The sequence below is a fragment of the Chelonia mydas genome, chromosome 8, assembly GCF_015237465.2.
Source record: "Chelonia mydas isolate rCheMyd1 chromosome 8, rCheMyd1.pri.v2, whole genome shotgun sequence".
NCBI lineage: Eukaryota > Metazoa > Chordata > Testudines > Cheloniidae > Chelonia > Chelonia mydas.
Genome location: NC_057854.1, coordinates 54,224,879 through 54,249,638, shown reverse-complemented (window position 1 = coordinate 54,249,638; position 24,760 = coordinate 54,224,879). Strand labels below are relative to the sequence as shown.

General features: G+C 41.8%; 1 protein-coding gene across 1 annotated transcript in view; it reads right to left on the bottom strand.

The window, feature by feature from the left end:
* Nucleotides 1-15,677: 15,677 nt before the first annotated feature.
* Nucleotides 15,678-24,760, bottom strand: part of TSEN15 (tRNA splicing endonuclease subunit 15) — a 31,094-nt gene continuing 22,011 nt past the window's right edge. The window contains exon 4 of the mRNA XM_037906954.2: nt 15,678-22,874. Coding sequence (XP_037762882.1) covers nt 22,670-22,874 — 205 coding nt within the window. The 3' untranslated portion in view covers nt 15,678-22,669. The remainder of the gene's footprint in view (nt 22,875-24,760) is intronic.

Genomic DNA, 24,760 nt, shown 5'->3' with positions numbered 1-24,760 from the left:
ACTTGTCCAAGGCTAATATACATTCCTACTCCATCTTCAGATTAAATGCACCATATCATTAAAACCTTTTGCTTATATGTTTATTCACCAAGCCATCTTCAGAGCAAACAAAGACCTCAGTCTGCTCAGAATGGCATTTTGTTTACTTCTGTTGCTCTCATTTGGGTAGAGTCCCCACATAACATACTTGAAAGTATGTGTAATTTTTGTGTATGTCCATTTAAAAAACTTGAATAGACGGGCACTTTTATGAAGGGGAGACTGTTGTATCACAACTGGCTTGGAGAAATAGCAGCTTTTGGAATACTATTCTATCATACAGTACCTTGTCAGTGGATCATCAGCAGGGATGGAACCCCCAATCTGCAGCTTCAAGGCACCTGTCTCTCCCATTTGAACTAAAGGAGTAAAACCAGTAGATTCTTATCCTGTGTGGACTCAAAATCCCTCCCTATTTTTATTTGAACAGAAATCTCTGTACCCCAATTCACTTAGCTGGGGTGTTAAATTTCTACTATAAATCACAACTCCCAGAAATGTCTTTATAAATATATATACTATCTCCATTTTGTTTTTTTAATTCTCTGAAAAGTGAGGGAAGCGGAGAGTGTGTTGGGTGTTTCTTTCCTGACTGATAAAAGTTTTATATTCCAAAAGCCATCCCAATTTGCATCTTGTTCTCTGTGTATTGCTGGATGCCATTTTAAAGACCTTTCTAGTTACATTATTTTCAGTCTGACACAGAGAGAGTTAACATCATGCCTGTTTTCTTTGCAGGCTTAAAGATTTTGCTAGGATCTGTTATCCCTCCCACTCTAAGAAATCTTCAGCGAGGTTACATCACTAAAGCCTTTTATGTCCCCACTGAGGCAAGCCCTAATTCCTTTCATCTTTCCTTCTGTCAAAACTGTCCAGTGTAATATTCTATTTCCCTGCCCTGTGCTCCTCCAAGGTATGTAAGATGCTCTAAAGGGAGGGGAAAGTACCACCTACTTTGAGATGGGCCCAAACCAAAACCCATATCTGAACAGTGAACGCTCCCAAATCTAGGATTTATGGAAACAGAACTGGAACCAAATCTGAATTTTGCAAAGGATACGTGTGTTATTTTTATATATATATTCTAAAATAAACTGACCAAAAATCTGAATCCAAACCCCCCTGAACCATGGAGAGCTTAATCTGATCTGATTTTTTGAGACTTGGATTCATCTCTAAAAACAATGTAACTTGCTTTAATACCTTCTACAGTAGCAAGCTGTTTCTCTTTTTCCAGTGTCTCCAGATGGCACTGAAACCTTCAGGGATTGTTTTTTATTTGTTTGTTTATTTTTGAATAATTTCCCACACTTCTTCCCTAATCAGTATGTTTCTGTGTCTTTCCACTTAAAAATATATTCTCTCTAGTTCTCATTTTTAGGCCAACGTTCTGAATGTGCCTGCACTGGATTATGTGTGTCACTTATTATTAATGTCACTGCTGAAGTTATCTGAGGTTTTCTGGATCTGTCGTTATTCCTCCTATTCCCAGTATAATTTTCAAATATGCAAAGTCTCTGAGTCAGTATCATGATCTCAGTTGCATGCATGCAGAACCAACCCCAGGATGGCTTATTTTAGTGCTAACCTCTTTCCCATTGGAAAATATTTTAGTGATTTAATTATCAATCTAATGCATTTCATGTCTATATTTTTAGAATTTTTTATTCATTTTAGGCTCCTTATTCTTAAAAGATATGTAATCCCATATTTTTGACAGATGGGTCCAATAGGGTTTGTCTCAACCAGGGATGAACGTGAATCAAAACCCAGAGTCTAGCATTCTTGAAATTTAGGAAAAATTGGAGTCAGCGCTGAACTCTGGGAGTTAGGACAGTCTCTGATCTCTGCATCTGGTCTAGGTGCATTATTCATTACCAGTGGTAACCATTCCATAGTTAAGGTTGAAGCTACCTTCCCATTTAAAAATCCATTTTTAATCCTCTTCTAAACAGAAATGTTCCTCAAATCTCTCATGCTACATTTCATTCAGGCTGGAAATGTTCTCAGAAGTTTGGTAAAAAAAATTAGAAAAGCCTTTTTTTCAAAGTGAAGTTCAGGTAAATTTTCAAACCACCATAATTTTAAAATTTCTCCTTTCTGATTTATCTTCTAAATTGCTTGGCCTAGAAACTCTCAAATTGTTTTTTGGCCTTGTTGAGAAGTGCTTGTCAGTGATTTTACGGTGTTAATGGTAAAATTACAAAGATTATTTGGAGAATCCAAATCTTTTTGTTCTGGGGAAAAAAACAACCAGGGCTGGACATCTTGTAAGAATGGGCTTCATTGCAACATTTCAGGTAATTCCGGCTTCCAGTCTGACTGGAAATAGTGCAAGAACAACCTTCCTCATGGTATGTCAGTGCTTAGGATCTGTCCCAGGCAGTGTAAAGCCCGAAAGAAAAGGTAACGTTTCTCACAGGTGCTTGAACCTCCAAAATGTGATTAAGTTAGAGACTTTGGTTAAGGTTCAGGAACTGAGTCTTATTTGATCTGAACCACTTTGCCTCTCCCTGTTCCTTATTCATTTTGAGGGCAAGACGTGCCTTCTAGCAGTTAAACCACAGGACTGAAGATCCGTTATTCTGGATGCTAATATCATCTGTCACTGATGCACTGCATATCCTTGAGCAAGTCACATAATTTCTCTGTGTCTCGGCTACCCATTTGTAGAGATGTAACGGGACAAAACGCTTGCTCTTCTGAGGAGCACTTTGGGGTCATTGGGTGGAAGATACCTTAGCAGTATCAAGTATAACTTCCTAAGAATCTGGGGTGAAATCCTGGCTCTATTGAAGTTACTGGCAAAACTCTGAGTGACTTCAGTGGGGCCAGGATTTCACCCTTGGTTTTTATGTAGAACACAATTTCCCCTTCACTTGTAAAAGCAAGTATAAAAGAGTTGCTCATAAATATCCTCCTTCCCTCCATACTCCACCTTCTGCTGTTTTGTGGCATGTTATCTATTTTAGGAGGGATAATCCTTTCCTGGAATAGCCCACTAATATTTTTTTAAGCACTGAGTTGGCTCTGTTGTTTTTGTATGTATACCTTGATTTTAGTAAGGCTTTTGACACAGTTCCACATGATACTCTCATAAGGAAACTAGGGTAATGTGGTCAAGATGAAATTACTATTTTTGCTGTTCCTGTGTGCACCTGTTTGCTCTGTGTGCTTCATTGATGCCCAGTGTGGGGAAGGGGAATGTTTGCTTTCAGGGCAGGCTGGAAGACATAGGAGTGGGCATCACCTAGCTGTGTCTGGGCCTTAGAATCCCATATCATTGGAGCATCTGAGAAGACATGGGCATCTAGCAACCAATGACTCAGAGGGATAAAGATTTCCCCATCTCTCAGCAGGGAAGCTGAGCAACATCTCCCGGCTTGAGAACAAAGGACTGGGAGGTGTGAGGTGGGGAATAAGAGTTGGCTGCTGGAAGGAGTCAGGGCTCTCACCTGGAGTCTGACCAAGGAGGTCAGACTGAAAGAGACAGAGAGTTTGAACAGTGGGGTTTACTATAATGGCTGGGCTCTGGGCTAACCAGAATGGTCTGTGCTTTAACCTTCAGTTCTCTGTGCTAGCCTAAGGACTTCCAAGGCTGTGGTCCAGCTGACTAATAAACAGTGCTGCAAAACAATAGGGTTTTAGTGTCACTACAAGTGCAAATGCTTGCTGAGGTGCATTAATCACTGAAGAGTGTACGAGTCTCCACCAGGAGCCTATATCAGTTGGACTCGTTGAACAGAGCTCATCATGTGAAGCAGGAGTGCTGAAGACCCAGAGATGCAGTTTAAGGAGGTGGTGAAGTCACGTGGCTTACCCTGGAGGAAGAATGAGACCTCTAGGAAGTATGACACACTGAAGAGGTTCCTCCTAGAGACTGTTCCAAAGCTGAGGTCATAGCACCAGTCCCATGGATCTGTGACAGCGGGTGCACAACTGGTTGAAAGACCATAACCAAAGTGTATTATCTGTGGTTCACTATTAAACTGGGAGGGTATATCTAGTGCGGTCCTTTAGGAGTCAGTTCTGGGTCCGAATTACTTGGATAATGAAGTGGAGAGTATGCTTATAAAATTTGCAGAAGACACTAAGCTGGGAGGGATTGCTAGCACTTCCCCTCCCAGCTTGAATTTCATGTTGTTGATTTCAGACCAAATCAACAAAATGAAATTCAATAAAAACAAAGGCATAGTACATCACTTAGGAACACAAAATCAAATGCACAACTACAAAATGTAGAATAACTGGCTAGGAGGCTGTATTGCGGAATAGGATATGGGGTTTTAGTGGATCACAAATTGAATGAGTCAAGAATGTGATGCAGTTGCAAAAAAGGCTAATATTCTGGGGTGTATTAACAGGAGCATTTTATGTAAGACATGGGAGGCAATTGTCACATTCTTCTTGGCACTGGTCAGGCTTCAGCTGGACTACTGTATCCAATTCTGAGCGCCACACTTTAGGAAAGATGTGGGCAATGGAGAGAGCTCAGAGAAGAGCAACAAAAATAATAAAGGTGTAGAAAGCCTGACCTATGAGGAAAGGTTAAAAAAAAACCTGGGCATGTTTAGTCTTAAGAAGACTGAGTGGGGAACCTGATAAGTCTACAGATATGTTAAGGGCTGTTATAAGGAGGATGCTCAATTGTTCTCCATGTCCATTGAAGGTAGGAGAAGAAGTAATGGGCTTAAACTGCAGCAAGGGAGAGTTAGGTTAAATATTAGGGAAAACTTTCTAATTAGAAGGGTCTTTAAACTCTGGAATAGGCTTCCAAGGGAGGCTACAGAATCCCCATCATTGGACGTTTAAGAACAGTTTGGGCAAACATCTGTCAGGGTTATTCTATGTTTACGTGGTTCTACCTCGGTGCAGGGGACTGGACTTGATGACTTCTTGAGGGCCCTTCTGTCCCTATGCTTGATTTAGGTCTTTGGAGCTCCATGCTTCTAATTCCTCCATATGCAGATCTTTATGAAGGCATCCTTCCTTCCCCCTGCCTTTCTGCACCAACCCTCTGTTTGCTCCCTCATTGCTTGGGAACCTTCCAGAGCAACTCTGACAGAATTTTCTAGGGCTGGGGTTCCACGATCTTTGGGGTGGGAGCCAAGAAAAGCTATTCACTGAATCATTGCACCTGATGTGTTAACTGCTGCTGAATCCCATCTGCATCTCTCCTAGCATAGCTGTAGGGCTTGGAGAGGTGAATGTCAGATGAAGGTAAGAAAGCTTAATGCATAATTCATATACATACCATTGGGAAGGAAGGCAGAGCCAAATCTTTCAAAGCCATAATGTTTGTTTCTTGGTTTTAAATACAATCAGCAGCTTGCAAGCCACTGTGTAGTGTCACGTTTCTATGGAGAAGAACACAGGGACAGCCCCTTTGTGTTCCCTCTTCTGCAGATCCCAGGGATCTACAGGGGATGGCTCTCCTGTAGGCTTCCTCACCCTTTTCAAACTCGGGGTAGAGTGTACAAGGTTGCCTTTGTAGTATTTGTACTTTTCTCATGAGCACCTCCCTGGGAGTGAGACCCTCTGACCAAGCAGTCCTAAGCAATCTAGTCACTATGGGAAGTGTGTGTTTAAGCAGGGTATACTTAACGTATATTAAAAGTCAAATGCTTTTTCATAATGCAGTGCAGAGGTGGCTTTCTCAGAGCTGTTTGCAGCACTGTGCTGGGGACCAAGGAGAGATGGGTTGGGAACCTGAATGTGTGGCTTAAAATTAAAAAAAAAAATTGTGGCTATTTTTTGGCTGTTATTGAATAGACATGGTCTAGCAGGTGCCAAATATTAGCATGCCCAAATAAAAGATCAAGTGTATGGGAATAGGAACAAGTGTGAGTAAGGAAAACTACAAAGAAGCAGTTGCAAAGAGGCAAGTAAAATATAAGTTACTGTAGGAGAGCTCCTAGCAAGAGGATTAAAACTAAGCAAACTAATCTAGGAGGCAGGGTAGAAAACTCAGAGTGATCAAATAATGTGACTCCAAGGAATTCTGTGCAACGTCTCTGTATAGGAGAAAAGAATGATTGATTATTCAAATGTCCTAGCAGTTATAGGAATCAACAGGAGTTTTGCCTGAGAGAGGAATGCAGGATTTAACTCTGTGGGAATAAAGGAACACACACAAATATCACTATCCCAAACGGAATTTCTATATTCTGAAAGGTGAGAAGAGCCAGAGACTCAAGTTCATTAGGGACCTCATTATTGCCAATTTGTTGTACATGAGAAACCTCAGATTTTGTGATTTATTCATAGATTATAAACCCAGAAGGGACCATTGTGACAATCTAGTCTGACCTCTTGTATAACACAAGCCACAGAACTGCCCCAAAATAATTCCAAGAGCATACCTTTTAGAAAAACATCCAATCTTGGTTTTAAAAATTCAGTGATGGAGAATCCACCACAATTCTTGGTAAATTGTTCCAATGGTTAATTACTCAGCATTAAAAATGTACACCTTATTTCCATTCTGAATTTGTCTTAACTTCCAGCCATTGGATCATGTTATAGCTTTCTCTGCTAGATTGAAGAGCCTATTATTAAACATTTGTTCCTCACATAGGTACTTAGAGACTGTAATAAAGTCACCCCTTAACCTTCTTAGATTGAGCTCCTTGAGTCTATCACTATAAGACATGTTTTCTAACCCTTTAATCATTCTTGTGGCTCTTCTCTGAACCCTCTCCAGTTTATCAACAACATGCTTCTTGAATTGTGGGCAGCAGAACTGGACACAGTATTCCAGCAGCAGTCACACCAGTGCCAATTATTGAGGTAAAATAACCTCTCTCTACACCTACTTGATATTCCACAGTTTATGCATCACAGGATTGCAATAGTTCTTTTGGCCACAACATCACACTGGAAGCTCACTGGGAGCAGAATTCCTAAAGTGTGGCACTCACATTCAGCTGATTATCCACCACAGTCCCCAAATCTTTTTCAGAGCCACTGCTTCCCAGGATAAAGTTCCCAATCCTATAAGTATTGGCTATGTTCTTTGTTCCCAGGTGTATAGATTTACATTCAACCGTATCAAAATGCATATTGTTTGCTTGTACCCAGTTTACCAGGAAGTCTAGATCGTTCTGAATCAGTGACCTGTCCTCTTCATTATTTACCACTCCCCCAATTTTTGTGTCATCTGCAAACTTTATCAGTGATTTTTTTCTTTCAGGTTAAATAAATAGCATAGGGCCAAGAATAGATCCCTGCACGATCCTACTGAAAACACATCCACTCGATGACTATTCCTGTTTACAGTTACATTTTTAGACCTAACTGATAGTCACTTTTTAATCCATTTAGTCTGTGCCATGTTAATTTTATATGCTAGTTTTTTAATCAAAATGTCATGCAGCACCAAGTCAAATGCCTTACAGAACTCTAAATATATTACTCCAACAGTTACCTTTATCAACCAAACTTGTAATCTTGTCAATAAAAAACCAATCAAGTTAGTCTGACAGATCTATTTTCCATAAACCCATGTTGATTTGTGTTAATGACATTACCCTCCTTTAATTCTTTATTCATTGAGTCCTGCATCAACTGCTCCATTATCTTGCCCAGGATCAATGTCAGGCTGACAGTCTTATAAGTACCCAGGTCATCCTGTTTACCCTGTTTTAATAATTGGCACATTAGCTTTCTTTCAGGCTTCTGGAACTTCCCCCATGCTCCAAGACTTATTGAAAATCAATATGAATGGTTCAGAGAGCTCCTCACCCAGCTCTTTTAAAACTTTTGCATGCAAGTTATCTGGACCTGCTGATTTTAAAGTGTCTAACTTTAGTAGCTTCTGTTGAACATCCTCCAGAGATACTAGTGGAATGGAAAGAGTGTTACCACCATATGATGAGACTGCATCATCTGTGTTTTTCCAAATCTAGAACTGAAATATTTATCAAATACCTCTGTCTTTTTTGCATCATTATTGATAATTCTACCATTTTCATCTAGTAATGGACCAATACCATTATTAGGATTCTTTTTGTTCCTAATATATCTTTAAAAAACTCTTTATTGTCATTAACTCTGCTGGCCATTAGACATCTCCTTGTGTCACTTGGCTTCCCTTAGCAATTTCTTACAATTCCTAATTTTATTTATATTCATTACTATCAACTTCCCATTTCTTCCAAATTATTTTTTACAGCTGCTTTTGTTTCCCCTCTAAACCATGTTGTTTTTTTAAACTAGTGCAACCTTCTTCCTCAGTTGTGGGATTGTGGCTTTTGGGGCATCCAATAGGGTATTCTTAAATGATTCACAATGATTATCCACATTTTTCTGATTATATTCTTCCTCCCACCTGATATGGCTCATAATTGTTTTCAGCTTTGTGAAATTGGCCCTATTAAAGCACTGTGTGTGTGTGTGTGCGTGTGTGTGTAATATTACGTATTACTATTCTGGACTTTCATTCTGCTTGCACGTTATAAATGTGATCAAGTCTTGATCACTTGTACCTAAGCTACCATTAATTTTTTAGTTCTGTGATCAGTTCCTCTTTGTCTGTTAGGACAAAGTCTAATATAGAATTTCCCCAGATTGGCTGCAACACTTTGAGTTAAGAAATTGTTAACTATAATGTTTAGAAATTCCAACGATGCTTTAGTACTGGCAACATGAGACCTCCAGAATACATCACTCAAATTGAAGTCTCCCATGATCAGAGGGTTTTGTTATTTTTGTTTTGGTTCTCCTCCCCCCCCCTACCCCCCCCCCCCGCCACGTTGTAGACAGGCATGTAAGGAAGCGGTCATTTTGTTCCCTAGTGAGATTTGGTGCCCTGTAGCAGACACCAGATAATGCCCCATCTTGTATTCTATCTGTTAGGAGATTGATCCATAAGCATTCAGGATCACTTTCTTCCAAGTTATCAGTGACTCGGAAACAGGTAATGCCATTTTTGATATGGCGAGCCACTCGCTCTCCCCTTTTGCCCACTGATCCTTTCTAAATAGGTGATAACCATTGATTTTAACATTCCAGTTGTGTGAATCATTCCACCAGGTTTCAGTAGTACCAACTAGATCGGGGTGGCTAACCTGTGGCTCTGGAGCCATATGCGGCTCTTAAGAAGTTAATATGCAGCTCCTTGTATAGGCATTGACTCTGGGGCTGGAGCGACAGGCGCCAACTTTCCATTGTGCCGGGGGGTGCTCACTGCTCAACCCCTGGCTCTACCACAGGCCCTGCCCCCATTCCACCCCTTTCCACCCGCTCCCTTGAGCCTGCCATGCCCTCGCTCCTCCCCCCCCCCCCAGAGCCTTCTGCACGCCACAAAATAGCTGTCCTTTGGTTCCTGGATTTATTTTGTTTTCAACATCTCAATTTTGTGCTAACTGAGTGCTCATATCTTCCCTCATTTTACCCTCCTCTTCTGCTATTAGTTTAACCCTCTCCTGACTACTCTAGCCATGCTATCCCATGGAGATTGGTTGCCCTCCTACTGAGGTGGCCATCCAAAGCATACAGCTCCCTCTCCCCAGAGAAGGTGGACCAAAACCAAAGGTGGTACCACAAAACCAAAGCTCTACACCATTCATCTAACCAGCAGTTCATTTCCAGAATCTTCTGCCTTCTGTCTTCCTTTGCTTGTGGGACAGGAAGCATCTCAGAGAAGATGGCTTGGGTGGGCAGAAGTACAAGGCCCTAAGATAGAGAGAAATGAATGTCTATGCATTCAGAAGAAATCTTTTCCTCCTTATATAGAGCATAAGCCCTTAAATTCAGCAGAAGTAATGCAGTTCCACTGAATGGGAGAGTGTGGGCAGACCACTGAGTGGTCAGGCAGGGGTGAGGACCTCCTCTGTGTACTGCACCTCACCATGGGTTGGGATTGGCTGTGAGTGGGCATCGTTAGTGAGTCCATGAACTGCCTGCAGCCACTGCCAAAAGCCCTATGTCAGGTGAGCACAGTCGGAGGAGGCTGAGGCTACAGTATGACCAAGTAGTTGCTTATAGGTGCTCTGTAAATTGGGAGCAGGATTCTGTCCTCCCCACCCACCTGTATCCCCCAGGTCAACAGCACAAAACCCATGAACTTGGGCTGTGCCTGGCCGTCACTCCTGGATGTCTCCACTAAACAGAAGTCTGGAATGATGCTCTAGCAGGGGAAGTTCATGGCATCCTTTACAGCCTGGAGTCTCCTCAGGATAGTTGTCTATTCATTACATAATTCCACCAGCCACTGGTGCTGCAGGCTTTTACTAAGACAAGGTGGATTTCAGGTTAGCTATAGGATGAATAACATAGTGCTTAAAAAAGAGAGAGAGAGAGAAAGAGAGAAGGTTTGGCATCTCCACCAGTCTGAAGGAATTATGCAAAGAGCTAGTATCACTGCCACCAAGTGGTGCTGTGGTTTAGCTAGTACCTCTGGAGTAATCATTTCAAATCCTGCCTTATGATTGCCAAAGGAAATGAGCTGGGTTCCATCCTAACCCTCTTTTCCCCAGTTGATCATTCTCACATATCTACCACATGATTTCTCAAAGTGGCTAATAGATGCTCAAGAGATGTCCAGGATTGGAATAATTGGAAGCATGAGAGCTCAGCCTTGGAATAGCAAGGGATGTTGCAAGTAAGGTCTCTGGTTGAGTGACAGAACTGTGTGGGCACATAGGCATAGATTAGAAGGAACTCCTGCAGATTAGGGTGGATGTACTCTTTCAAAGATGTGTCGGAATCCAGGCAACCTGAGATTTTATATACACAGAGAACATGAAACAATGGGTGTTACCATACAGACAGTAACAAGAGACCTGTGTATATAAAATCTGTGTATATAAAATCTCCCCACTGCATTTTCCACTGTATGCATCCGATGAAGTGAGCTGTAGCTCACGAAAGCTTATGCTCAAATAAATTTGTTAGTCTCTAAGGTGCCACAAGTACTCCTTTTCTTTCTGCTATTTTAGGCTCTTCTTGTAAATCCAGGATGTACGACACCTTTGCATCTTGATTTCCTTCATGGAGTCCAGAGAGGGATGGCTTTGACTGCCTGTTTAGTAAATGCTTTGGGAAAATGTTCTGTCTGTCAAGTGATTTAGTTGCTGGTGGATGACCCTTTGGAGGAGTTTATGCCTCTTCTGTCTCCTCTTATTACAAGGATCTTAACAGTGGGAGTGGAGGCAATTGTAAAATTTCAGCCCAAAAGATGAAGTCAAACTTGGCCTTGAGGGTGAATTTTTCAGGAAAATCCAAGCAAATACAGTTTGGCTCCTTTTGAGAACAAGAAGGGGGTGGGGAGGAGTGGAATTACTTTTCCCCTTTAAAAAAACAATCTTGTGGATTAAAAATTCAGCACTGAAGTGGCTAGGAATATAAACATGATGTTTTGCATGGAAATAATCCTAACTGAGAATGATTTCACGTGTTTCAGAGAAAATTGGTTTTGATTTGACAATAAGAGCCTCTGAAAGAAAAAAAATCACTCTGCCTATGCATAGAACACATTTGCATGGAGTTCTCTCATTTGTGTGGTCAGAAGGGATTTGCCTGTGTGGACAGGGATTTGAAGAACCCCACACTTACCCCCCACAAGTTGTGGTGATGTGGGAAAGGAGGGAAGAGAGGAAGATGGCAAAATGGTACCTTGGAACGAAATGATATAGTTGCAATATCCAATACCAGGACTAGTGTTTAAAAAACCAAAACCCCTTCTACATACACTGAAAAGTTTGGGAAGAAGGACCACTTAGCTTTCCTATGTTGTATATCACTAGTTTCTAGCCCACAAGCTGGCATGTCTTAAAATGGACAGGTTTCAGAGCAGCAGCCGTGTTAGTCTATATTCGCAAAAAGAAAAGGAGTACTAGTGGCACCTTACAGACTAAACAATTTATTTGAGCATAAAATGGACACTGGTTCTTTAGCATCCTCATTCATTCTCTTCCTGTGTGCTTGAGTAATATCTGTAGAGCTGTGCAAAGTAAGTTTTGGATAGCATGAGTTTAGATAACATTTTTTCCATTTCACATTGTATGGGTTTGATTTTGAATATTGTTCAGTTTGAGATTGCAGTTTACTCAAACTCAACAAAACACTATTTTGTGGCAGTGATCACATATTTTCCACCCCAAACCATACATGGGTCCAACTTTGTTTAAACCTTGGCTTAGGTTCCTTCAAATGAAACTTGCTGAAAAGGTGTGTTTGTTTTGTGTTTTCTTGGAACCTCTGTAAACCTGGCCTAGGTTCCAGGTCTATGAAAAGCTGAAACCAGGTCAGTTTTCTCTGGATTTGGATTTCATCATGAGTTTTGCACAGCTTTCATCCAGATATAAGCAAGCTTGCTAGTGGTCATCCTGCTCCCTGGTAGATACATTCTCCACATAGTTTGACACGACTATGTGTTTTTATGAAGAAAGAGCTAGGACTGCAAAAGCATTAATGTTGCCAGTAAGGACTGAGGTGTATTGATGGAGTTGTAAGAGGAAAATTAGGGCCAGTTTCGTTTTTTTTTTTTTTATTTTATTTCATTCTCGGGGGATATTTAGTGTAAATGAGAGCTTTCCGTTAAATGCATGTGTCTAGCAATCTTATTACAGACCAGAAAGATTCAATGCCAAAACCACATACACTTTCTTCATGTTATAGTCAACACATCCAATAACACATTGCTCTCAAGATTATTATATTGTGCTGGGGTTTAATGAAGATGTATAGACACCATCCATACCTTGCTGTAATAAATAGGGACGCCTCTGTGAACAACAGCACTGCCATTCACATGAATGGAATTGTGCTTGCTTATAACAGATGTGGAATTTGGCCCCGAACATCTATACACCCTCTTGCTTACAGCACGTAAGTGCCTCTTTTTTTGGAAGATTTTTAAGGGAAGGGGGCACCTATTGGAAAGAAAAGAATTCACTGTCTTGGCTATTTGTTTAGAGGATCCCACAGGATCGAAGAGGTGAAATGTGCTTGCTGGATAAAAGGATCTTTTATGGAGCTTAGCTGTAAAGCTTGCCAAGGCCTCCCTTGCTGCATACTCTGTATCCCTCGCGGAGATGCTGCAATGGAAAAATCTACGTGGGACAGTAGAGAGTTTGGAGGACTCTAAACATTACACAGGTTTGTTTTATACATTCTAAGATGTGGAGGAGTCTCCTGTACTCAGTGTCCTGAACACTGTGCTATTCAGCCTAAGTTAGGCATGTTCTGCTGTTCCAAGCTTCCACGAGGCTTTGGTTCTTGAGATTACATGATTGCATTATTTAAAATTAAGCAGTGATTGGAAGTCACTACCCCAGTCACTCTGTGGTGGCATCTGTGAAATGGTAATATTAGTGCAGCTCTGAGAGGGAGAGACCCTTATTCATCACAGAAGTCAAGAATTGAAGGGAAATATGGCTTGTCTACACAGAGATGTAGTGCACAGCAAGCCAGCATGCGCATATACGTTGCATTAGCTGGCTGCACACTAAGTCAGCATACGGACCTGGCTTGCCATGCACTAAGTCTCAGTGTAGTCAAGCCCATAGACACTCTCAAAGCTGGTCTCAATCAGGTTTGAGGCACATTAGCAAGGTGGGGGTGGGGAAGCTTGCCATGCTGCTGCCCTTGTTGTATCTGTTCTGTGGATGAACACAGGTCTTTAGTATGCTGGACTGTCAGTCTTGCATGTTTCAAAAGCAAACATCACTTAAAGCTGCAGATTTCAAAGTTATAGGACTCTTACACTCAGCTAGTCTGGCTTCCTGCATTACACAGGCTGTAGAATTTCCCCTTGTGAGTCACCATTTCATCAGGATTGGGACAGACCCCTCATCCTGATGTGTAGACCATGGCCTGACCATAGCACCTGAGTCTGCTCAGCCTCCAGCCAGAGCAGGATATACTAGAATCTATTCAGGATTTTAGAAGGCACAGGACTAAACTTAAAAGCAGTCTGTAGCATAAAGCAAACCCATTCCATTTTTAAAACTAGTAACCGTGACCCAACATTTTTTTAATATGAACAGGGACAGTAATTCTACAGCTACATTCCAATAACAGAGAAAGAAGGGATACAATCACTTCACAGCATTATACTGCTTTTTTCATTTTTGTGTATATATTGGAGATTCCAAAAAATTAAATTAGATTGGAAAATAGACTTTTACAACATGCCAAAATCCCCACAAGTTGGCTCTTGTGCTCTGTTAGCAGAAAGCGCCCTCTGGTGTTGATATGGGGTCAGTACTGTGCAGTTTGATACAATGAGTTCTTGTTGCTCTGAAAAATCTCAGCAGGTATGTTTGATTTGACTATTTGTAGACCTTGTAGTATTAGAACTACCATGTAGTATTAAAGCAAAAACTACCAGACACCGTGTGTGGAACAACCTCCAATAGAGATAAGCAATCCTCTGAAGATAACAGACTGGCTTTCTACTCTTGGATCTTTTGCTTCTAAGCCAAGTGTAAACTGTATTGAGGCAGATGGCATTTTCAGTGGGGCCTCAAGGTGGTAGGCACCAACCCCTCACTTGATTTCAATGGGAAATGACATCAGTCCAAAACAATCATGGTTTCAAGGAAGGCCCACAGTTGGAAGGAGCAGAAAATTACAATATCATGGATGGTCATGGCCTTTCTAGTGAATGGGCATTCCAGAGGGAACAACAGAAGGGAAGGCAAGTTGGAAAGTAAGAGGCCTAAAGCGATATAATGGTTGGTGAGGAAAGGTGTGGTTAAAGATGGGGGCGGAGAGGGGAGGGAATAAAGAGAGGAAAAGTGTTAAGGAAAATTACTCCAAAGAGAAGGGGTTGGAGGGTGGAGGATGGGGAGGCAGGACCAGCTGGAATGGAGCAAGGAGACAGGGAAATCCGGAGGGTTAGTGAGCTGAACACCATGGCCAGATGAGCAGGGGAGGAGTAGGAGGCTGACTGATGATGATGATAATTAATTAGGTGGCAAATGAACAAGGCAATAAATTACATAAATTAACTGTAGAGTTCACACTAAGCATCATGTAGATAACCAGGAGTTATGCAATTCATCCATTCAGCTGAGAAGCACATGGGCTGTCATTAGGCATGGATCAAGTTATTGTTTGCCATCTGCATTCCTCAGGCATGGGGCCAGCCCAGCCAAAGTGGGGAGGCTCTGAGAAACGGGGGGAGACAAAGGGAAAAGACATCCTGGGACTGGGAAATTTTGAAATACCAGCTGCAGTTACATGCGTTTTAAAAGATGTAAGTAAATACATCGCTGGCATTTTACCTGAGCTTCTGTACTCTGGTAACTGGCCAGCATGGTGAAGGAGTTTGTTAAAATGTCATTCAGGGGGCTCCTGTGTGCTCTCCCTTGCCCCTGCAATCCTGCTCCACACTGCTTCACCACCTGGGACCTTCTGTGGGTGATGAGGCAAGGCCAGGAGTTGCCCCTAAGTCTGCACCAAACTCATCTAATCACGGAAGCCCCACCACTGCCTGAGTGCATCTCCTATTGATGCCCAGGGAAAGCCCATGCACTTAGTGATTCTAGCTTTGACTAGCCTAAAACACGCACCATAAGATATTTCCTTCCCTATACACAGGAACAGTTGGCTCCCCTTTACAACCGGATTGGCCAGTCCGGAGACTCCTAAACTTCATTCCATAGAATCATGGGAGGGTGTCCCTTGAGTCATTATATCCTTATAACTTTATTGAGTCTTGACATTATGCTCATGATATATACACACATAGACCAAGGCGTTACCCTTTGGTGACTTCACATGGAGCAGCACAGATTACAAATCCACATGCAAACATTTTTGCTTGCTCAGCATTTAGAAGAGATTGTGTAGTTGTTAGGCAGCTTGCTGTCTGCTCCAGGGCATATTTCTCAACCCCATGTAGCAAGTGCAGCCCCTCTGTGCCTTTAAATAAAAGGTAGAAAAATAGGGCTGTCTATTAATTGCAGTTAACTCACATGATTAACTCAAAAAAATTAACTGTGATTAATCGCAGTTGTAATCGCATTGTTAAAGAATAGAATACCAACTGAAATTTATTAAATATTTTGGATGTTTTTCTGTATTTTCAAATATATTGATTTCAATTACAATACAGAATACAAAGTATACACTGCTCACTTTATATTATTTTTGATTATCATTTTTACAGTGCAAATATTTGAAATCAATAGTATTTTTCAATTCACCTCATAAAGAGATTGCACTACAGTACTTGTATCGTGAAAGTGAAAATTACAAATGTAGATTTTTGTTACATAAGTGCACTCGAAAACAAAACAATGCAAAACTTTAGAGCCTGCAAGTCCACTCAGTCCTACTTCTTGTTCAACCAATCACTAAGACAAACAAGTTTGTTTACATTTATAGGAGATAATACTGCCCACTTATTTACAATGTCACCAGAAAGTGAGAACAGGCGTTTGCAAGGGACTTTTGTAGTTGGCATTGCAAGGTATTTACATACCAGATATGCTAAACATTCGTAAGCCCCTTCAAGCTTCGGCCACCATTCCGAGGACATGCTTCCTGTTCATGATGCTCGTTAAAAAATGTGTTAATTAAATTTGTGACTGAACTCCTTGGGGGAGAATTGTATGTCTCTGGCTCTATTTTACCCGCATTCTGCCATATATCTCATGTTATAGTAGTCTCAGATGACTCAGTAGATGTTCATTTTAAGAACACTTTCACTGCAGATTTGACAAATGCAAAGAAGGTACCAATGTGAGCTTTCTAAAGATAGCTACAGCACTCGACCCAAGGTTTAAGAATCTTAAGTGCATTCCAAAATCTAAGAGGGATGAGGTGTGGAGCATGCTTTCAGAAGTCTTAAAAGAGCAACACTCTGATGTGGAAACTACAGAATCCAAACCACCAAAAAAAGAAAATCAACCTTCAGCTAGTGGCATCTGACTCAGATGATGAAAATGAACGTGTCGATCTGCACTGCTTTGGATCGGTATGGAGCAGAACCCGTCAGCATGGATGCACGTCCTCTGGAATGGTGGATGAAGCATGAAAAGACATATGAATCTTTAGCACATCTGGCTTGTAAATTTCTTGCGACGCCCGGCTGCAACAGTGCCATGGGAATGCCTGTTCTCACTTTCGGGTGACAATGTGAACAAGAAGCAGGCAGCATTATCTCCTGAAAATGTACACAAACTTGTTTGTCTGTGTGATTGGCTGAACAAGAAATAGGGCTGAGTGGACTTGTAGTCTCTAAAGATTTACAAATGTTTTAGTTTTGAATGCAGTTTTTTTTTAACATAATTCTACAATTGTAAGTTCAACTTTAATGATAAAGAGATTGCAGTACAGTACTTAGGTGAATTGAACAAAAATTTTTTTTTACAGTGCAAGTATTTGTAATCAATAATATAAAGTGAGCAGCGTACACTTTGTATTCTGTTATAATTGAAATCAATATATTTTAAAATGTAGACAACATCCAAAATATTTAAATGGTATTCTATTATTGTTTAACAGTGCAATTAATCACAATTAATTTTAATCACACAATTAATTTTTTTACTCTCTAGACAGCCATCGTAGAAAACAAATAGCATTTTCACATAAGTTGCTGTACACAAGACAGCTGCATTACATAGTCATGTAAAGTACACAATTTGGGAGGTGAAGCCAACAACTCCTGAAAGAACCAGACACTCCATAAACCAGAATTGATACTTACATTAATGGACATCCAATTACAATGACAAACCTGAAGAAAAATTGTAACAACATCTCACAGTTCTGAGTAGGCCTGAATACACACATCCCCCTGCAGAGAGGCATGAATTGATACAATAATTTCATGAAAAAGTGTACTTTTGCTCCAGAACATCTCTACATGTTAAAAGTAGCTGGTTAAACTGTACTTAGTCTATAAAAGTAGTCTTTAAGAGAGCAAGGTGTAGACTGTGAAACTTATCTTGATGCCTATTAAAGGTGAACTTGAAAAGCTGCTGACCCAGACAAGCGCTCAAGGTTCAGAGTTTCTTGTACAACTATAGATATTCTCTCACTTACAATAAAGCAAGTAATGAAACATTTTAATGCAGCATGTATAAACAATGTTTTGGGACTTTAAAATACTAATGGCCTGATCCTCAGCAACTGTCAGTCAATGCTGTTTGAGGGGCAGTCTTGTCATTCTGTATTTTTACAGTACCAATGGGCTCCAGGTCTGCAATGGGGCTGCATATGACATCAACACAGATAGACTTTCAGTGGCGCTAAGCCAAATAAGGATCTAAACTTAATTTTTTCTAAATGACCCTTTGTTTACCTTTAAGCCAGGGGTGGGGAATTTTTTTTCTATCAGGGCCACTGACCCACAGAAAAAAATCAGTCACAGGCCACATAAAGCCCCACAGGGTGGGGGTTCAGAGGCTCTGGGTTTCCCCTAGACTCTGGGGTGGGGCCAGAAATGAGGGGCTCAGGGCACAGGAGAGGGCTCCAGGCTGAGGCAGAGGGTTGGGGTGCAGGTGAGGGCTCTGGCTTGGGGTGCAGGCTCTGGTATGGGGCTGTGGATAGGAGTTTAGGGTGCAGGAGAGGGCTCCAGGCTGGGGCCAAGGGGTTTGGAGTGTGGGAGTGGGCTCAGGGCTGGGGTGCAGGAGGTTTAGGGTATGAGTTCCAGGAGACGGTTTGGGTGCGGAAGGGGGCTCAGGGCTGGAGGTTGGGGTGCAGGAGGTTCAGGGTATGAGTTCCAGGAAACGGTTTGGGTGCGGGAGGGGGCTCAGGGCTGGGGCAGGGGGTTGGGGTATGGGAGGGAGTTAGGGTGCAGGAAGGGATTCCGACCTGGGGTAGGGGGGTTCAGGGTGCAGGCTCCAGCTGGGCGGCACTTACCTCAGGTGGCTCCCGTTTGGCGGTGCAGTGGGGCTAAGGCAGGCTCCCTGCCTGATGTGGCTCCGCACTGCTCCCAAAAGCAGCTGCCATGTCCAACCCCTAGGCAGAGGCCAAGGGGCTGTGCGCAGTGTGTGCTGCCTGTGCACGCAGCTCCCATTGGTCACCGTTCTGGGCCAATGGGAGCTGTGGAGCCGGCGCTGGGGGCTGCAGGGCCGTGCCAGGAGCTGTGTGGAGCTGACCCGACTTCTGACAACCCAGCACTTGTGGCTCCAGCCCTGGGGGGGGGGGGCGCGCCGGGGCTTCTGGCCTGCGGCGTGGAGACTTGCTGCAGGCTGGATGAAATGAAGCAGTGGGCTGGATCCAGACCATGGGCCGGATCCAGACCATGGGCCGGAGATTCCCCACCCCGGCTTTAACCGTTACATGGAGAATAGAAAGTGCAGCGATGTTTTAAAAAAAACCCATTAACTCGGAAATGCAAAAAGCAAGCTCTATTATAGAGAGTCTCGATAAAGACCTCTACAGTCATGCTTTAACAGACATGAAACATCTTTTGGTTTTGATTTTTTTGGTGGTGGTGGGGGTACTAACTACTGAGGTCAAAGAAATACAGTTTGTTGCTCTAAGTCAATTTCTGGAGCTGGGTACTTTTCTGTATACAGAAAGGTTGGTTTGAATTATGCTTCGTTTTAATAATTTTTAGCTAAAGAAAAAAAGTCATCCTAACGTATCAGTTCTGCAGCAAACCACAAAGTACAAATGCTTCCCTGACAGCAGGGCAAATGCAAGAGAAATTGCTATGGCGTTAGTAGCATTCAGCACAAGTATAAATTCTGCATTGTATAGAGTATTTTACAAGCTTCTTTACATAAAACTAAAACTTTTTTTCCAGCACATACCTACACTGGGGTTTAAGTATTTTACTGCTTATATGAGGACAGTTTAGCTGGTGGTATGTAGCCAAATGAAGTGTGAGATGTACTTTATGGACTGAACAGCAGAGTTCATAAAATATGGGTGTCATGGCCAGATTCAGCATATCAGGAATCAATACAGAGCTACCTTTTAATGCATTCTGGCTGCAGTCCAAAAAGAGACAGATTGCTTTTTCCTCATGAGCGGAGCAAGCTTTAGAATGGTAGAAATTCTTCTCTTTTAATTTCCACATGACTAAACACAGGAGCTTTTCTGTAAGGAGAGGTCAGAAGAGACTGTATAAAAAGCAACCATTTTGTTTGTGTGTGTAAAAATGTACATTAAGGCACATAATATAATCTCCAGACACGTTGCCTGGCTATGCGTTCTGTTCAGTTACCCAAACAGATCAGGGCACTTGCCCATCTGTTGTATCCCATTCTCCTAATTCAGTTTGAAACAGGCAATGGTTAATAGCAAAGGAGCAAACCTTAACGTGTGAGAAGTAGGTATTCATGTGCTACAGGAAGCTGCTGTAAATTACTGTAAGTCCAGTAACACCAATGGAATTACATTGATTTCCACCTTATGAGGATCTGGCCCTAAAACGCTGTGTAGTAAGAATGCACGTAAGTGATGGATATCACCACCAGGGACAGGATTAAATTTATATTTGCACTTATTAGCACTTTATAGCCAAGGATTACATTAAAGATTGTGAGGTGCTCTGATACTGTACAATATACAGGTACCTTGGATAGACAGGCAAGTCTATCCATAGTAGCTCCATTTTAGAGGTGAGACACTGGAGTTGCAGAGTTTAAGGCTCTAATTCAATTAAGGATTTAAGCACATACTTAAGTCTATCTCTACACAGCAGAGCATGTGCTGAAGTGCACCTAAGTCCCATTGACTTCAGTAGGGCTTCACCACCTGTTTAAGTGCTTTGCTAAATTGGGACCTAACTGCAGTGCCCAGGGTCGCACAGCAAGACCTTGGTGAAGGCAGGGCTAGTATCATGCTGTACATATTGCCCCCTGCTTTTCTCACTAGACGTTGCTGCTGCCCCAGCCTGTTTGACTACGTGAAACTAAAAATCTTAAACTCTGAAATCACCAAGGATTTCTAGTCTGTCCTATTGAGGAGAGACTAAAGGTTAACTATCATTTCATTCTGAGCCTGAAACTGGATCCTCCCCTGTTCCTGAACTGAACAAAAACAGGCCTTTTGCTTGAAATTTTCCATATGTGGTCCTTGACCCTAGGTGAATTTTTACATGTACTTTAAAAGCCATTTCTGAGATATGGAACTTGCATTAGAAAGCCAAAAATTCCAAGTTAAAGTTAAACTTAAAGAAAACTACTGAATGAAAGCATGGAAAATTCCCATGGCAGTACCAACAATTTAAACTTTGTTTCCCCTTCCCCTATAACCAGCTGAAACATCGTTCAGGCAACTAGTTTAACCCATAGAGGCTACACTGGAGATATAAATAATGTGGGTTACACTCACATTGGGGGCCCTACTGTACTAGGTGCTGTTTAAACACATAGGAGGACATGGTCCCTACCCCCAGGAGGTAATGGTCAGACTGTGTTGAGAGTGGCTGACTGGTGCACAAATTGGCACACCAGCTGCAGCAGCCTATGTGGTATAGAAAAAATGTGTAATTAGTAGCTCCTAGGCATTGTCTTCAGTTTCAAAAGACTCTAAAGATTAGCCAATTAAAAATAGGTAATAGAACCCATATTTTAAATGGGGTAACTGAGGCAAGAGAATAAGGAGCCATTCACACACAAAAATTTACTGTGTTGAGAGATCATGTTATAACACAAGAGGTCTCTGAATTTCTCATCAAATGGTTTGTTCTTGGACTGTATAGATAGGGCTGGACACAGTTAACACCACGTTACTGAACGCTGGATCTTCAACCTGCTTCCCCTCCCATTTTCATTCACATGGGTAACGAACAGTGTTTAACTTTGTGGTATAATAAGCTAGTCCTCCAAGTATCTACTGACATGTACATTTGCTTATGTAGACTGGACCTTAGTGATTGGCCACTAGGGTTACATTGCAGGAGTCGCTGAACCTTGGGCCAGTGGTTCTCAACCTAGTTACCATTGTGGGCCGCATCCAATACTATCTGTATGCCCTGAGGATGTCACGTGGGCTGCAGCTGTGTGCTGACTGGGCCGCAAGCAGCCCACGGGCCGCAGGTTGAGAACCACTGTCTTGGGCTTTAATCACCGGACCATGCCTCTTTCTAGTAGCCTTGGGAATTATCACAGTCATATCATTTTTCCAGTTGCAAAACGTTTAAACCAAAAGAAAATATTCCTGGACAAAACCTACTCTATTTTGCTCTAAATATAGCAGTAAGAGGCCCAAAAGTGAAGGAGCAGGTGAAATTTATATTTTAAATGCTCTTGGTGCCATGAGTAGGACAAACTACTGCCTTTTTAACTTACGCAGAAGTGTATGTTTGAAGACCCTCACTCCAACCACACTACACTAAAGAACAGCTTACTTTATTTCAATATTTACCTTTAAAATTATGCCATAGGTCTGACTCTGTTAAGTCTTTACATTCCCACAAATGTAGGGGCGTGTGTGAAGAAGGGACAAAGTTTGAAACCTTCTGCTTCTCAAAAAAAAAAAAAAAAGACAGGAGGAAGGAGTAACTTGCCTTGTACAAAAGTCAGGTCCTTGAAACATGTTACAAACCATTTTACTTTGAGGCATGCTGCAGAAGTCTGAGTTCTGCAGAGCAAGTGAAGATTTGCAATGCAGCAGTTAAGCCATTGTACCTTCTAATTTACATACACAAATTACTGAATTTGTTTAGATTTGAAAATAAGGGGCCAAGAAACAGTTCGTCTTTGTCTTAAAGTCATCTCAAAAGCTTCCTTCTTTTCTTTCTCCACTGTTTATTGTCCACGTCTTCAGTATCATCAGGAGGGTCTGGCATTATGAAACCGTCTGTCAGTTTATAATAGACTACTGTGGAATCTGACTCAACTATAGCCAGGATAACCGACAGTGGGGAATCTGTTCCATCTTGTGGAATACATGCTTTCTTCATGATCTCTCTGAGCCTGAAAGAAAGATAGTCAGTTAGGAATCTATTCACAATCATTTCAACATAGCATCAAGCTAAAACTGCAATATCACTTATTTCCCAGGACGTATAGGGTTGAGGACATCCCAGCCAGTAAATCGTGAACACTTCTGCTGTCCAGTGAATTCTCTACCTTTAAAGGACCTTCCCATAGATGCACTGCAGTAGCAATACTGCTCATTGCCTAATCTACACCACCATCCTGCTTAGAGAACCCATTTCTCCTGCAGCAGAAAGCTAAGAGAGCAGAAAACAGTGGGAACAAAGCATTACATTTTCAACATAGCGCTCTCTCTTTCACCAGCTGCGTTTAGGTTTTTCTCTTTACAAAGCTTTCAGAGCCTACAGTATAGCATTTAACTTATCCTTAAAGTTACTAGAGCCATGATCCATTATAAACAGTGATTTTTATGCTGTAAAGCATGACTATTTGCCTTCACTACACACGCACGTTCAACACCCGTGATTAGCGTTAGTTCAGGGTAAGCATCAAAGTCCTATGATCCAGTCCCACTAGTCAGCCCTGGTAAGGGTTATATTTCTGGAGTTAAAGAAATGCATTTAAATGTCTGAGGAAAAATTAGCCTTCGTTTTGATTTTAAAATTCTCCAGTTGCACAGACCCTGCTGGAACTGAATTTGTCAATATATTAACAGGTAGTGCACTCACTTATATACAGTACAGTATACACCAGCTGACTACATTGCCACCTTATTAACCATTTATAGTATGGTAGCCCCAAGGGGCCCCATCCAAAATTGGGGGCCAAATTGTGCCAGACATGGTACACACACAAGACAGCCCCTGAACTGAAAAGCTTCCAATCTAAACAGACGAGATGGACGAAGTATTAAATGGAGCATTATCTCCATCTTACACATGGGTGAACTGAAGCGCAGAGAAATTGAGTGAGTCTGTGACAGAGCCAGAAAATGAAGTAAGATCTCCCGCCACTCGATCCAGCCTGTTAGCCTCAAAGGTAGCTTTCAGGGAGAGGAAGACAAATAGTTAACTAACACTCGCTGTCAACTACTTTCCTGCTTCCTATTTTTTAAATCCAGGACAATACAGAGAAGAAATGCTTCCATCTCAGTTCATTTTAGGAATAATATGTCGATTATTTACTTGTCTACTAATTGAATCAAGGGTCCCCAACCAAAAAAAAAAAAGGAAGGTCACTTTATGATCCAAAAATCACAGCACAAATATACAGGGCTCTAAGACAGACTATTTAGTCTAACAGCGTTGAGGATGTTAGAGCGGTGACATGTAACGAGTAAGAGTGCATAATGGCTTAAATCAGCAGTTCTCAAACTGTGGATCAGGACCCCAAAGAGTGTCACAACCCCCTTTGCAATAAAGTTTGAGAACCCCTGGCTTAAATGATTGATGTGGCAACATCTGTATATGACCATCACTGAAAACCATCGTATTTTCTAATAAGCCTCGTGTGGAGAGTTTGTCCAGGATATTGCTACAGAGCCTACATGTCCCTACAGTACGCATACCCGCCCCATCACTTGATGTACCTTTGAGTCGCCCCCAACAAGAGCTGTAGATCCTGCAAGTCAGACACTGGCTCAAAATGAGTGTTTCCAAATGCACCTGTTCTCAAACTCTAATTATCTTCCTCCACCCCATTTTAAAAATTAGAGGACCACAGAGGAATCAAATGGGAAGTGGCAGAGAATAAAGCAGCAGCCTAGAAGCCCAAATGACATTTTAAGCACATGATCTTCCCAGTGCTCTATTAGCAGTCTCAGAGTTTTGCAGAAATCAGTCATACTTCAGTTTCACAAACGAAGAAAAACAAAGATTTCCTTGCAGGTTTTTCAGCTGGGCCCCATTCACAGAAGGTGTCAT